Source organism: Oncorhynchus kisutch, linkage group LG2 (assembly GCF_002021735.2).
Source record: "Oncorhynchus kisutch isolate 150728-3 linkage group LG2, Okis_V2, whole genome shotgun sequence".
Classification (NCBI taxonomy): Eukaryota; Metazoa; Chordata; class Actinopteri; order Salmoniformes; family Salmonidae; genus Oncorhynchus; species Oncorhynchus kisutch.
Window position 1 is genome coordinate 69,548,449 of NC_034175.2, and position 15,440 is coordinate 69,563,888.

The 15,440-nt window shown below is 45.9% G+C and overlaps 1 protein-coding gene across 4 annotated transcripts in view; it reads left to right on the plus strand.

The window, feature by feature from the left end:
- LOC109905228 (diacylglycerol kinase eta-like) overlaps window positions 1-15,440 on the plus strand; it is a 118,108-nt gene that overhangs the window by 37,379 nt on the left and 65,289 nt on the right. For all 4 annotated transcript variants that reach the window (XM_031800827.1, XM_031800833.1, XM_031800830.1 and 1 more), the window contains exon 4: window positions 12,789-12,893. In XM_031800827.1, coding sequence (XP_031656687.1) covers window positions 12,789-12,893 — 105 coding nt within the window. The remainder of the gene's footprint in view (window positions 1-12,788; window positions 12,894-15,440) is intronic.

The window sequence follows — 15,440 nt, forward strand, 5'->3', positions numbered from 1 at the left end:
AAGGAGAAGCTGAATGGGAGATTGACGCGGAAGAAGCCTTTTCTGCACACACGCCACAAACAGAGTCTCTTGAGGTATGCCTGGACAAGCCAGCTTCATTTTGGAATAAGGTGCTGTGGACTGATGAAACAAAGATTGCGTTATTTGGTCATAACAAGAGACGTTATGCATGGCGGCAAAAGAACACAGCGTTCCAAGAAAAACACTTGCTACCCACAGTAAAATTTGGTGGGGGTTCCATCATGCTGTGTAGCAATTTTGTTAAAGTTGAGGGTTGCATGGATTCCACTCAATATCAGCAGATTCTTGGGAATAATGTTGAAGAATCAGTCACAAAGTTGAAGTTACGCCGGGGCTGGATATTTCAACAAGACAGCGACCCAAAACACTGCTCAAAATCTACCCGGGAATTTATGCAGAGGAACAAGTACAATGTTCTGGAATGGCCATCCCAGTCCCCAGACCTGAATATCATTGAGAATCTGCTCGGCAACCATCAAACCTAACTGAACTGGAGATGTTTTGTAAGGAGGTATGGTCCAAAATACCTTCATCCAGAATCCAGACACTTATTAGAGGCTATGGGAAGCGTCTAGAGGCTGTTATTTTAGCAAAAGGAGGCTCTACTAAACATTGATGTAATTTTTCTATTGGGGTGCCCAAATGTATGCACCTGTCTAATTTAGTTTTGATGCATATTGCACATTTTCTGTTAATACAATAAATCTCATTTCACTACTGAGATATTACTGTGTCCATCAGTTATTTGATAGATCAACATGAAATTGCTGATCCAAACACCCAATTATTTATAAATGGAAATTATGGACATTTTCAGGGGTGCCCAAACTTTTTCATACAACAGTATATCAGAAAACAAATCTGGAAAACTCTGAATCAGACCAACTAACTCGTCTCGCCTATCAGCAGGTAGATGAACGAGAAGGCTATCCGAAACATCCAGGGACTCTGAATTTTTCAATCTACCCTGCAGTATGCAATCATCAGGACCAGAGACGTCCTCCTCACCATGCAGACGTAGAATGACAAAAAGAACTCAGCGATGTAACAGTACCCGGCCAAAATAACAGGTTTTACCGTACTCTGCGGACTCTACGGTCCCAGAGGAACGTGCGTAACAGGGTTTTAGCAGATTGACATGGCACAGTTGGTGCGCTTTCCTCCGTTCCGGAGTGGCAACTAGATCATTTTGCTCAGTGCACTGGCGCACAACCGTATATGGACCTTGAAATTTGGCTTGAAAAGGAGAACCAACTATTGGCAGCACAGCAAGAACCTGGTCACCTGAACTAAAGTGACGAGGCTCAGCTCGGCGATCAAATATTCCTCCTCGGTGGAGACGATAGCTTCTCTTTAGCCATCTCGTCAGCGGCATTCAGGCTTCACCGGAAATCACACATAATAAGATAACAGGGTGGCTTGGGAGACTTCCAGTCATCCTGGAGCACCGCTAGAAGCCCACACACACACTATGTCCGAACACTAAGTAATTTAGACTGAAACCTGTGCTCTCCTGTGAAACCTCCCTGGTGGCTAACAGTAACCATGGCAACCCCTCCTCCCAATCCTTATCCATCTCCGAACAATAAGCTCTCAACAAAGACTTAAGTGTTAGAAGGAAATGTCCCAGCGGTCCTTGACTCTGCGCGTGATAGGCGCTAGCCAAATTGTGTTAATATGGACCTGTTGGAGAACCTGACCAAACAGATTAGAGGTGAAATTAGATCATTGGTCACTCTGACTAACCTTAGGGATTCAAAACAGCGAGAAACTGAGTAAAAGCTTTTAGCACAGACTTAGTTGTGATAGACCGGAGAGAATAGGCAGCAGGAAACCTAGTGGTCTGACACATCACAGTGAACAGATAACTACTACCATTCTTAGAGCGAGGCAGAGGGCCAACACATTCAACAATCAGATACTTAAAAGGCTGGCTGACTACGGGAATAGGACAGTGGTAACGGCTTAATAGCTTGACTCAGTCGACCTGTTCATTTACTGGTGTGACAGGTTTTGATTAAACTATTAATAACATCCCTCTTTAACCAGGTTTTCACACCCAGATGTCCAGCAACATCGTTGTGGAAAGTTAACACCAACTCACAGATCTTAACTGGTACAACAACCTGATTAATAGCCTCCCCCACAAAACAACTATGAGGCCCCCACTTTTTCATCAAGACAACATCCTGTAGAAAATAACCATGGACGACGTCTCCCAACTGTTCCACAGGTACAATTTGGTTACGCAACTCTTCTAATGAGGGTCAGCCCGTTGATCCTTGATTATATCGAAGTTGGGCACAGATAAGGGAAAGTAGTGACAGATTTCTTTGTAACATCGTTAGCAGGTGCGGGTTCAGATCGCCGCGGCTCATGGAACACGTCACTGTGCATGCAGAGAACACCTCTGGGGAAATGCTGTGTGTTCTCATTGGGAATCCCTACAAATGACGGCTTAGTGGAAACCACTATAGATGGTGACAGGACAGGCCATACATGCTCACCAGCGAAGTTATTACCAAGGATAACGTCGATACCTTCAATAGGCAACGATGGATGCACCCTTAACACAACCTCGCCTTTCACCAGTTCATAATCCAACATCAATTTATACAATGGAACTGACAGAGAGTTCAAACCAATTCCCCTAATTAGAACGCTATTCCCAGAATCAGTCTCAGCAGAGAAGGCTAACACAGACTCTAACACAAATGACTCAGGGGCACCTGTGTCCCTCAGGATCACAGGCACTGGGTCGTTACTTCCTAAAAGAGAAACAAAAACCTCCGTAATGAAAGGTAAATAATCTGGATTAATTGGGACTTTCAGATGCACCTGGGCATGAGACAGTGTGACAGGTGTGAACTGATGTTGGACAGGCGCTGCTTACGCTGTAGGCTTAGGTTTTAACGTTAGCTCAAGTACTGAATTTACCCTTAGCTCTGAGAACAGGACATTAGTTTATGATCTGTACCTTGACAGTAGTGACTCTCTTGACTGAAGTCAGCTTTAACACGGGAGCCAGGCTCAACTCTAGATGAATGAAGCTCTGCCCGTGAACCAGTGTCTCGGTAGGCGAGGCCCAAATCTCTCCGAACGCCCCCACTCACTCCAAATGCAGGGATCTCCAAAGCCACTTTTGTGAGTCAAAACATACTCGTCCACCAAAACCACAGCTTCAGAGACAGTCTTCACTTTGCGTTTGTTAATGTACGTGGCTATTCGATCAGAGATTGTGCCCTTAAATTGCTCTAGCATAATCAGATCACATAGCCCCTGGAAAGTCATAACCGCAGAGGTGGAACCCCAGCGATTAAACTGTGAAGAGCTCTCACGCAGACTCAACATGAGTCTGTTGGTCAGCCCTTTCTAAAGTTCTAAATCGTTGGCGGTAAGCCTTAGGAACCGTAAATCATAAATCTACAACACAGCCATTTTAACCTTCTCATAACGGACACTGTCGGCTACACCAAGAGCTGAATATGCTTCCTGCGCTTTACCAGTCAACACACACTGCAACATTAAAGTGGAACACATCAGTAAGCCTAACAAGGGAAAAGAAAGGCTGTATCTCAGGGTAGCAAATGGCAATAACATTACCAAATCTCCCACTGAGGTACACAGTCGATTGTACTCACCTCCTCGGACCCATGTCCCAACAGCGAGGAGAGCAACTGAGAGAAACTAACCAATGTTACACTCTCCAACACAGCACACAACCAACTATCCATAGCAGTGGCAAGTTTACCAAACAAACAAAGGCAAACCACCCTGGTCCTACCAAAAAAGTCAACTCAATAAAGCTGTACCAAAAAGAAAAAACACCTACAGAGTTTAACACGAACGCCACATTTTCTCCCAAACAAAATACACTTACCAGTTATCTTAGCACTAGAAGTAGGCCTACTGCCACACTTTTCCAGGCAATGCTTGATGACATCACCAGACAACCAAAAATCACAGATACGTCTCGAAGGCACAATACCGAACACTTTTAAGACAAGGGAGTGAATGCCAACTAAAGCGCATCCCAATTAGCACTAAACCATCATACACCAAAATGTTTAGGAATCAACCTTATGATCCAGATGAGACCCCACTTGTCACGAACCGTCTCATGGCCCATAACAAAGAGGAAGACAACACGGAGATAAAACATTCATTAAACAAAGTAAACTATATACAAGTACAATGGTGTGTGTGTGTGTATAGTCAGTTGTGTAAGTGTGTGGATGTGTTCATAGATGGTGTTGAGAGGTGCCAAAACAAATTAACACAAAACAAAGCCTCAAATTGCCACAACCAAAAACAACAGTGTGACGACATGGAGAGAGTCTCTTCGATGCACTGGGGAAAAGTGTATTTATCCCAGGACACACCCGAGCACAAGTGTGTCCCATTCCACTTACTACCCTCCTGGCTCCGCCCACCGACATCCTATTAAGAAAAACAAGAGCAAAGAATTCAGCAGAAAGAGTGGGGAGGGTCGTCACAAGAGCTGTCAACTGCATTAATTTTCAGCAAACTTAACAAGTTTATATGTGTATGAACAAAACAAGATTCAACAACTGAGACATGTACTGAACAAGTTCCACAGACATGTCACTAACAGAAATAGAATAATGTGTCCCTGAACTAATAGGGGGTTAAAATCAAAAGTAACAGTCAGTATCTGGTGTGGCCACCAGCTGCATTAAGTACTGCAGTGCCTCTCCTCATGGACTGCACCAGATTTGTCAGTTCTTGCTGTGAGATGTTACCCCACTCTTCCACCAAGGCACTTGCAAGTTCCCGGACATTTCTGGGGGGGAATGGCCCTAGCCCTCACCCTCCGATCCAACAGGTCCCAGGCGTGCTCAATGGGATTGAGATCCGGGCTCTCCGCTGGCCATGGCAGAACACTGACATTCTTGTCTTGCAGGAAATCACGCACAGAACGAGCAGTATGGCTGGTGGTATTGTCATGCTGGAGGGTCATGTCCGGATGAGCCTGCAGGAAGGGTACTACATGAGGGAGGAAGATGTCTTCCCTGTAACACACAGCGTTGATATTGCCAGCCATGACAACAAACTCAGTCCGATGAAGCTGTGACACGCCGCCCCAGAGCATGACGGACCCTCCATCCCCAAATCGATCCCACTTCAGAGTACAGGCCTCGGTGTAACGCTTATTCCTTGGATTATAAACGTGAATCCGAACATCACTCCTGGTGAGACAAAACCGCGACTCGTCAGTGAAGAGCACTTTTTACCAGTCCTGTCTGGTCCAGCAACGGTGGGTTTGTGCCCATAGGAAACATTGTTGCCGGTGATTTTTGGTGAGTACCTGCCTTCAACAGTGTCAGATCTTCCCAAGGAGATGTGGGTGCGGAGTCAGGCGCAGGAGAACCGAGTTCCAAAGAACAAGAGCAAAATAAAACGCACCCCAACCTCACTGACAGTTCAGCGAAAAGAATCCCGCACAAAACCCCAAAGGAAGTGTCAAATTAAGTCCCCCCCTAATTAACCAAAGTGAACACAAAACAGACGTAACCAAAAGAAAAGGAAAATGGATCGGTGGCAGCTAGTAGACCGGCGACGACGACCACCGGGCGACGACGACCACCGAGCGCCCTGCCCGAACAGGGAGAGGAGCCACCTTCGTTGGAAGTCGTGACAAACAGGCCTACAAGCCTTCAGTCCAGCCTCTCTCAGCCTATTGCGGACAGGTTGAGCACTTATGGAGGGATTGTGCATTCCTGGTATAACTCTGGCAGTTGTTGTTGCCATCCTGTACCTGTCCCTCAGGTTTGATGTTCGGATGTACCGATCCTGTGCAGGAGTTGTTACACGTGGTCTGCCAATGCGAGGACGATCAGCTGTCCGTCCTGTCTCCCTGTAGCTCTGTCTTAGGTCTGTCACAGTACAGACGTTGCAATTTATTGACCTGGCCACATCTGCATTCCTCATGCCTCCTTGCAGCATGCCTAAGGCACGTTCACACAGATGAGCGGGGACCCTGAGCATCTTTCTTTTGTTGTTTTTCATAGTGAGTAGAAAGGCCTCTTTTAGTGTCCTTTCATAACTGTGACCTTAATTGTCTACCGTCTGTAAGCTGTTAGTGTCTTAACGACCGTTCCACAGGTGCATATTCATTAATTGTTTAAGGTTCATTGAACAAGCATGGTAAAGGCTTTAAACCCTTTACAATGAGGATCTGTAAAGTTATTTGGATTTTTACGAATTATCTTTGAAAGACAGGGTCCTGAAAAATGGACGGTTCTTTTTTTGCTGAGTTTATATCCGAAGCTGTCCAAGCAGCCAGTGTTTGAGAAGCTTGTCAGCTCCATGTAACAGTCAAATGAACACCTCCCTCTAGTGTATTTGGTACACAGGAAAATTCATCATCATCAAACCAAATTCCTCAATACTGTTTGTGGTTTGTGAGACTACCTGTCTCACCTTACCTTTAACCAGGTAAGTTAAACTGAGAACACATTCACAGCAAGAACCTGGTGAATAGTTACAGGAGAGAAGGGATGATTGAGCCAATTGGAAGGTAGGGATGATTAGTTGACCAGATTGGAAATTTAGCCAGGAAAGAATGCCTCTTACTGGCCTTTCAACACCATTAGCCAGCAGTGTCTGATCTCCCATTCAGGGACTGAACAGGATCAACCCTGCTTAGCTTCAAAGGCAAGCCAGCAGTGGGATGCAGGGTGGTATGTTGCTGGCTAGCTAGCAGGTCGAAAAGGCAGTAAGTACGTGTCATTGTATGAACAGCAATCATTCACAACATGTGTAACAGACATGTTATATTTGACTGATGTAAAATACAAAATGTGTCATGGTATGCCAGGTACCAAATTTCTAGATTATATTTTGTTGGTAGAACCTGTACCTCGATTTAACATTAAAGGGGAGAATGTCATCACCCATGGCAGCATTCTGTTACATGGAATGGGAGAAAGAGTGGTCAGCAGAGTCCAGAACATTGAGTTTCCCCATGCAGCCTCAGGCTGGTCCAGTGCTACTGTAGCTGCATCCGTCTGATACGGAAGAGTGTTGTTCTCTCTGTAGGATCATGGATGACAGAAGCCAAACACACACACACACACACTCCATGTAACCCTGCAGCATCAGGTCACTGTAGCCTTAGAAAGGTGATTTGTAGCTAAGGGGTTCGACTCGAGAGGGAAGGACACACGCAATCGTAGCAAGGGAATAGAGTTACTGATTAAACATTGAGACACTAACCCTCTCCTGCCAGCTTTAGTAATCACTTAGGCTAATATAATGAATAATAATATGTACACTGTTATGGGACTGGAGAGGAAAATGAGTTGTCCATCTATATAAGGTAGAATGTATAACATTTGTACATTGTCCCTGACAAATAAACATGAAACAAATACTATTGTATGATCATGGATAATACTGTACATTATTGTATAATGTATAATACACTACTCAGTTTCAGAGGTCTTGGGTGCTGGCTATCCTGCTCTGGGGCTGGCCATCCTGTTCTGGGGCTGGCCATCCTGCTCTGGGGCTGGCTTGTACTGTGTTGTTGTGGTGCATTTTAAATGTTTTTTTCCTTTGGATGGTTTGGGAGTTGTCTTGAGTTTCATAGCGAGGGAGAGGATGGATACTAATATGATTAGCTATTCGACTGTGTTCACAAAGGCTGCCAAATTCATATATATTTCCTAATTATTGGAAAAGGAACTGATCTGATTGGTCAAAAGACCAATTAGTGGGGAAAAAAAGGACCAAGGTGCAGTGTGGTGAGCGTACATATTCCTTTATTTAGAAAAGACACTACAAAACAAACCGTGAAGCTTAAGGCTATGTGCCATAAACAAAGTCAACCTCCTACAAAGACAGGTGGGAAAAGGGCTACCTAAGTATGGTTCTCAATCAGAGACAACCATAGACAGCTGTCCCTGATTGAGAACCCTACCCGGGCCAAAACATAGAAATACAAATAATAGAACATAGAATACCCACCCCAAATCACACCCTGACCAAACCAAATAGAGACAGAAAAAGGATCTCTAAGGTCAGGGCGTGACACATACACACACACACACACACACACACACAGAGAGTGGGCAATGACGTTATGATGTGCGCAGGTGTGTCTTTTATCCACCAGACATGCAGAGGGCCTCTGTACAGTGCCTTGCAAAAGTATTCCCCTCCCTTGGCATTTTTCCTATTTTGTTGCATTATAACCTGTTATTTAAATTGATTTTCATTTGGACTTCATGTAATGGACATACCAAAATATTCCACATTGGTGAAGTGACATTTTTAAAATGACTTGTTTCCAAAGATTATAACGAAATAAAAAAGGAAAAGTCTTGCATCCATATGAATTCACCCCCTTTACTACGAAGCCCTTAAATATGATCTGGTGCAACCAATTACCAATTACAGAAGTCACATAATTAGTTATATTACACACAGGTGGACTTTATTTAAGTGTCATGTGATCTCAGTATAAATACACCTGTTCTGAAAGGCCCAAGAGTCTGCAATACCACCAAGCAAGCGGCACTATGAAGACCAAGGAGCTCTCCAAACCGGTCAGGGACAATGTTGTAGAGAAGTACAGATCAGGGTTGGGTTATAAAAATATATCAGAAACTTGGAATATCCCACGGAGCACCATTAAATCCATTATCAAAAAAACTGAAAGAATATGACGCCACAACAAACCTGCCAAGAGAGGGCCTCCCACAAAAACTCACAGACCAGGCAAGGGGGGCATTAATCAGAGAGGCAACAAAGAGACCAAACCATAACCCTGAAGGAATTGCAATGCTCCAAAAAGGAGATTGGAGTATCTGTCCATAGGACCACTTTAAGCTGTACACTCCACAGAGCTGGGATTTACAGAAGAGTGGCCAGAAAAAAACAAGTAATCATGTTTGGTTTTCGCCAAAAGGCATGTGGGAGTCTCCCCAAACATATGGAAGAAGGTACTCTGGTCAGATGAGACTAAAATTGAGCTTTTTGGCCATCAAGGAAAACTCCATATCTGGTGCAAACCCAAGACGTCTCATCACCCCGAGAATACCATCCCCACGGTGAAGCATGGTGGTGGCAGCATCATGCTGTGGGGATGCTTTTCATCGGCAGGGACTGGGAAACTGGTCAGAATTGAAGGAATGATGGATGGCGCTAAATACAGGGAAATTCTTGAGGGAAACCTGTTTCAGTCTTCCAGAAATTTGAGACTGGGATGGAGGATCACCTTCCAGCAGGACAATGACCCTAAGCATACTGCTAAAGCAACACTCAAGTGGTTTAAGGGGAAACATTAAATGTCTCGGAATGGCCTAGTCAAAGCCCAGACCTCAATCCAATTGAGAATCTGTGGTATGACTTAAAGATTGCTGTACCCCAGTGGAACCCATCCAACTTGAAGGAGCTGGAGCAGTTTTGCCTTGAAGAATGGGCAAAATCCCAGTGGCTAGATGTGCCAAGCTTATAGAGACATACCCCAAGAGACTTGCAACTGTAATTGCTGCAAAAGATGGCTCTACAAAGTATTGACTTGGAGGGGACGAATAGTTATGCACACTCAAGTTCTTATTTCTTGTTTGTTTCACAATAACAAATATTTTGCATCTTCAAAGTGGTAGGCATGTTGTGTAAATCAAATGATACAACCCCCCCCCCCCAAAAAAAAACAACACATCAAAAAGAGATTTCATCTGCACTGAACCAGTGAAGCTGTATCTGTCCATGTATCCTAATGGAGAAGACAATATGGCTGACAAACGGCGTCAGTGGTAGTCTTTATTATATGATAATGGTGCTACTGTAGACTTCATACAGAAAATTCAGCACCAGTACAATAGTGTGTGGGAGACTGTGTTTGAACAGATGGGGGTTATCTGCCTCATACAGTGATATGAGCGTGTGTCGTATGCTGCATTCACACACACACACACACACACACACACACACACACACACACACACACACACACACACACACACACACACACACACACACACACTGCCGTGTGTGTATCTGGCTGCTGTCTGTGAGCTAATGGCTATGTTTCCACAGCGGGTAATAGGCTCAGAGCCTCATGTGCTGCTGGTCCACAGGGCAGACAGACCTGTACACAGCTGCTGAGATGGAAGGGAGGGTTGGAACAGGGAGGGAGTGATGAGAAGCACAGGGAGAGAGGGGTGGAACAGGGACGGAGCGATGAGAAGCACAGGGAAGGAGGGGTGGAACAGGGAGGGAGTGATGAGAAGCACAGGGAGGGAGGGATTGGTAGAACAGGGAGGGAGCGATGAGAAGCACAGGGAAGGAGGGATTGGTAGAACAGGGACGGAGCGATGAGAAGCACAGGGAGGGAGGGATTGGTAGAACAGGGACGGAGCGATGAGAAGCACAGGGAGGGAGGGGTGGAACAGGGAGGGAGTGATGAGAAGCACAGGGAGGGAGGGGTGGAACAGGGAGGGAGCGATGAGATGCACAGGGAAGGAGGGGTGGAACAGGGAGGGAGCGATGAGAAGCACAGGGAAGGAGGGGTGGAACAGGGAGGGAGCGATGAGAAGCACAGGGAAGGAGGGGTGGAACAGGGAGGGAGCGATGAGAAGCACAGGGAAGGAGGGGTGGAACAGGGAGGGAGCGATGAGATGCACAGGGAAGGAGGGGTGGAACAGGGAGGGAGCAATGAGAAGCACAGGGAAGGAGGGGTGGAACAGGGAGGGAGCGATGAGAAGCACAGGGAAGGAGGGGTGGAACAGGGAGGGAGTGATGAGAAGCACAGGGAAGGAGGGGTGGAACAGGGAGGGAGCGATGAGATGCACAGGGTGGGAGGGGTGGAACATGGAGGGAGCGATGAGAAGCACAGGGAAGGAGGGGTGGAACAGGGAGGGAGCGATGAGATGCACAGGGAGGGAGGGGTGGAACAAGGATGGAGTGATGAGAAGCACAGGGAGGGAGGGGTGTGAAAAATGGATTTAAATTGGTGTGTGTGCTTTGTTAGAAGATGTTCCTGTGTGTTGCTGTGTGTACCCACAGCCTTGAGTGTCCCCATGCTGAATCAATGTCAGCCATGTTAACACCCACTCTAACTACCTGAGAGAACAACAGAGAGAGGAGAAGGGGAGGAGGGTGGTGAAGGATGAAGAGAGGAGGAGAGGGAAGGGAAATATGGAGAGAGAGGAGAAAAGAGAGAGAGAGAGAAAGAAAGAAGGCAGAGGGGTAAAAATGAAAGGAAGGTGAGAAAAGAAGAGTAAGGAGAGATAATCCAGAATGATGAAGAAGTGATGAATGATGAAAGGGTTTTGTCTCTTTCTGTCTCATGTCTTTCTGTCTGTTATGTATTTCTGTCTGTTATGTCTTTCTGTCTCATGTCTTTCTGTCTGTTTTGTCTTTCTGTCTCATGTCTGTTTTGTCTTTCTGTCTCATGTCTTTCTGTCTGTCATGTCTTTCTGTCTCATGTCTTTCTGTCTGTCATGTCTTTTTGTCTCATGTCTTTCTGTCTGTCATGTCTTTCTGTATCATGTCTTTCTGTCTGTCATGTATATCTGTCTCATGTCTTTCTGTCTGTCATGTCTTTCTGTCTCATGTCTTTCTGTCTGTTTTGTCTTTCTGTCTGTCATGTATATCTGTCTCATGTCTTTCTGTCTGTCATGTCTTTCTGTCTCATGTCTTTCTGTCTCATGTCTTTCTGTCTCATATCTTTCTGTCTGTCATGTCTTTCTCTCATGTCTTTCTGTCTGTTTTGTCTTTCTGTCTGTTTTGTCTTTCTGTCTCATGTCTTTCTGTCTGTCATGTCTTTCTCTCATGTCTTTCTGTCTGTCATGTCTTTCTGTCTCATGTCTTTCTGTCTGTCATGTCTTTGTCTCATGTATTTCTGTCTCATGTCTTTCTGTCTATTTTGTCTTTCTGTTTCATGTCTTTCTGTCTCATGTCTTTGTCTCATGTATTTCTGTCTCATGTCTTTCTGTCTGTTTTGTCTTTCTGTCTCATGTCTTTCTGTCTCATGTCTTTCTGTCTGTCATGTCTTTGTCTCATGTATTTCTGTCTCATGTCTTTCTGTCTATTTTGTCTTTCTGTTTCATGTCTTTCTGTCTCATGTCTTTGTCTCATGTATTTCTGTCTCATGTCTTTCTGTCTGTTTTGTCTTTCTGTCTCATGTATTTCTGTCTCATGTCTTTCTGTCTATTTTGTCTTTCTGTTTCATGTCTTTCTGTCTGTCATGTCTTTGTCTCATGTATTTCTGTCTCATGTCTTTCTGTCTGTTTTGTCTTTCTGTCTCATGTATTTCTGTCTCATGTCTTTCTGTCTTTTATGTCTTTTTGTCTGTTATGTCTTTCTGTCGGTGTGTCTAAAGGGTTGTGCCTTTCTGTCTGTGTGTCCCCTGGGAGGCTCTCCTTTCCTCCCTCAGCGCGGAGAGAGGGACAGAGCGAAGGAAGAGAGGAGGAGGAAGTGGGGTGATGGGCTATCAGCCTTTACCAAGGCTCAGCCTGTCACCTCGCATCATACTCAAAACAGAGGGAGTGTTAGGGGGCAGACAGAGAGAGAGAGAGAGAGAGAGAGAGAAGAGGGGTGGGTAGGGGAGGGTGAATAAGTGATGAGGGAGAGAGTGAGGAAATATTTGAGAGGGCTGAGAAAGAGAGCGAGGGAGGGTGGGGGCTCGTTCTCTTTTAAAGACGGAGAGCGGATCTCCCATCAGCTCAGAGGCAGAGCAGGCAGAGGAGAGGACAGTACACTCATTTTCCCTCTCTGTCTCTCTATCCATCCAGGTGATCACTCCGTTCCGCAGGCTCATCCTCTGCGCAGAAAACAGGAAAGAGATGGAGGACTGGATCAGCTCGCTGAAGTCCGTCCAGTCCCGAGAGCATTACGAGGTAAGACCAGATCCATTCTCTGTTCTCTATAGCAACAGATCCACTGCCTGTGTGAGCTTTTGAGAGTGAGAGAGAAAGAAGCAGAGAATGAGAGAGGAGACATGGAGACAGGAGGCATGGAGAGAGGGGGAAGGAGAGACGAGGCATGGAGAGAGGGGGATGGAGAGACGAGGGAGAAGGGGACAGGTGGTATGGAGAGACAAGGCATGGAGAGAGGGGGAAGGAGAGAGAGGGGGAAGGAGAGAAGAGGGGGAAGGAGAGAAGAGGGAGAAGGGGACAGGTGGTATGGAGAGACAAGGCATGGAGAGAGGGGGAAGGAGAGAGAGGGGGAAGGAGAGAAGAGGGAGAAGGGGACAGGTGGTATGGAGAGACAAGGCATGGAGAGAGGGGGAAGGAGAGAGAGGGGGAAGGAGAGAAGAGGGAGAAGGGGACAGGTGGTATGGAGAGACAAGGCATGGAGAGAGGGGGAAGGAGTTGTCTTACTATGTCAGTTAAGAGTGCAGATATTTCTGTTTCTGTTGTTTCTGTTGAAGGTGTGTGAGCAGCAGGGTAGTGTAGTGTGAGTAGCAGGGTAGTGTAGTGTGAGTAGCAGGGTAGTGTAGTGTGAGTAGCAGGGTAGTGTAGTGTGAGTAGCAGGGTAGTGTAGTGTGAGTAGCAGGGTAGTGTAGTGTGAGTAGCAGGGTAGGTAGTGTAGTGTGAGTAGCAGGGTAGTGTAGTGTGATTAGCAGGGTAGTGTAGTGTGAGTAGCAGGGTAGTGTAGTGTGAGTACCAGGGTAGTGTAGTGTGAGTAGCAGGGTAGTGTAGTGTGAGTAGCAGGGTAGTGTAGTGTGAGTAGCAGGGTAGTGTAGTGTGAGTAGCATGGTAGTGTAGTGTGAGTAGCAGGGTACTGTAGTGTGAGTAGCAGGGTAGTGTAGTGTGAGCAGTAGGTTGCATGTTCTGTAGCGTGCAGTGGACTGGAACATCTATTTCACCCATTGAGGGTGGTGGTGGAAGCCCAGCTCACAGGAGACACACACACAGTGTCACACTCAGAGAAGTCCCACACACACACACACACACACACACACACACACACAAACATAACACCAGGCGGTGTTGTCTAAACGGAAAGGTTTGACAGATTTTTAACTGCCTAGTGTCTTACTCTCTGGGTGTCTTAGAACTCACCAGGAAACAGAGCTCGGCACTAAATAGTCCCTCACATCACTCCATCACGAACCCAATGATCTTTTTTACAACAGGAAGATAAGAGTGGCTGTTAGATATTCATGCTGAATAATAATGTATTATCTTCTCAGGATGTTTTCAACAGCGTTGCCGTTTGTTGTGTTTTGCCGCGACCAGAAACAGATATAACTGTTGATATTGGTTGACTGCAGCGTTTGTCTCCAGGCAGATACAGTGTATATTGTACAGTGCCAGCATTGCATATTAATGCCTTTCATTTGGGAAAGACAGATGATATAAGATTGTTTCCATCTCTGCCCTCTTTCCTCTCCACTGCAATGCACCGCTGAGCTACAGAGTATAGAATTGATAGAACTAGAGGTTCAGGAAACTATACTCCCATGTTGAAACCATAGGTTCCCATTCTAATAGGGATGGATAGATGGTGTGTGTGTGCGTGTGTGTGTGTGTGTGCGTGCGTGCGTAAGTATGTGTGCATGTGTGCGTGTGTGTGTGTGCGTGCATGCGTAGGTGTGTGTGTGTGTGTGTGTGTGTGTGTGTGTGTGTGTGCGTGCGTGCGTACGTGCGTGTGCATGTGTGCGTGTGTGTGTGTGCGTAGGTGCGTGTGCATGTGTGCGTGTGTATGTGTGCGTGCGTGCGTACGTGCGTGTGCATGTGTGCGTGTGTGTGTGTGCGTGCGTACGTGCGTGTGCATGTGTGTGTGTGTGTGCGTGCGTGCATGTGTGTGTGTGTGTGTGTGCGTACGTGCGTGTGCATGTGTGTGTGTGTGTGTGTGTGTGTGTGCGTGCGTGCGTACGTGCGTGTGCGTGTGTGTGCGTGCGTGCGTGCGTACGTGCGCGTGCATGTGTGCGTGTGTGCGTGCGTGCGTACGTGCGTGTGCATGTGTGCGTGTGTGTGTGTGCGTACGTGCGTGTGCATGTGTGCGTGTGTGTGTGTGTGCGTGCGTGCGTAGGTGTGCGTGTGCGTGTGTGTGGTATGATATGATATGATTTATGGTCAAATATGTCTCCTATGCATTGTAAAAGTCTTCTATAAAGAAGTGAGAAAATGTCAAGTAATCTCTTCAAATGCTGTATAATGTGTAAAATGTGTGTATAGGTTCTATGTTGCTCACCTAAAACACCACTGAACTGTCCAAAAACATTGTATGGTGAACGCTGCAATGCAATTTATGTTAACAATTTATATAACTGTGTCTCAGTTTAAGTAAACAATGTGAACATGCAATCAATGTTTACTAGATGTGGAATCGCCTTTGGATAATGTACCTTTCCATCTATTTAAAGTGACGGTTATCTGTGCCACACCATCTCTTAAAAATGTTAGGGTCAATTGTGCCATTTGTCTATTCGGAATGTT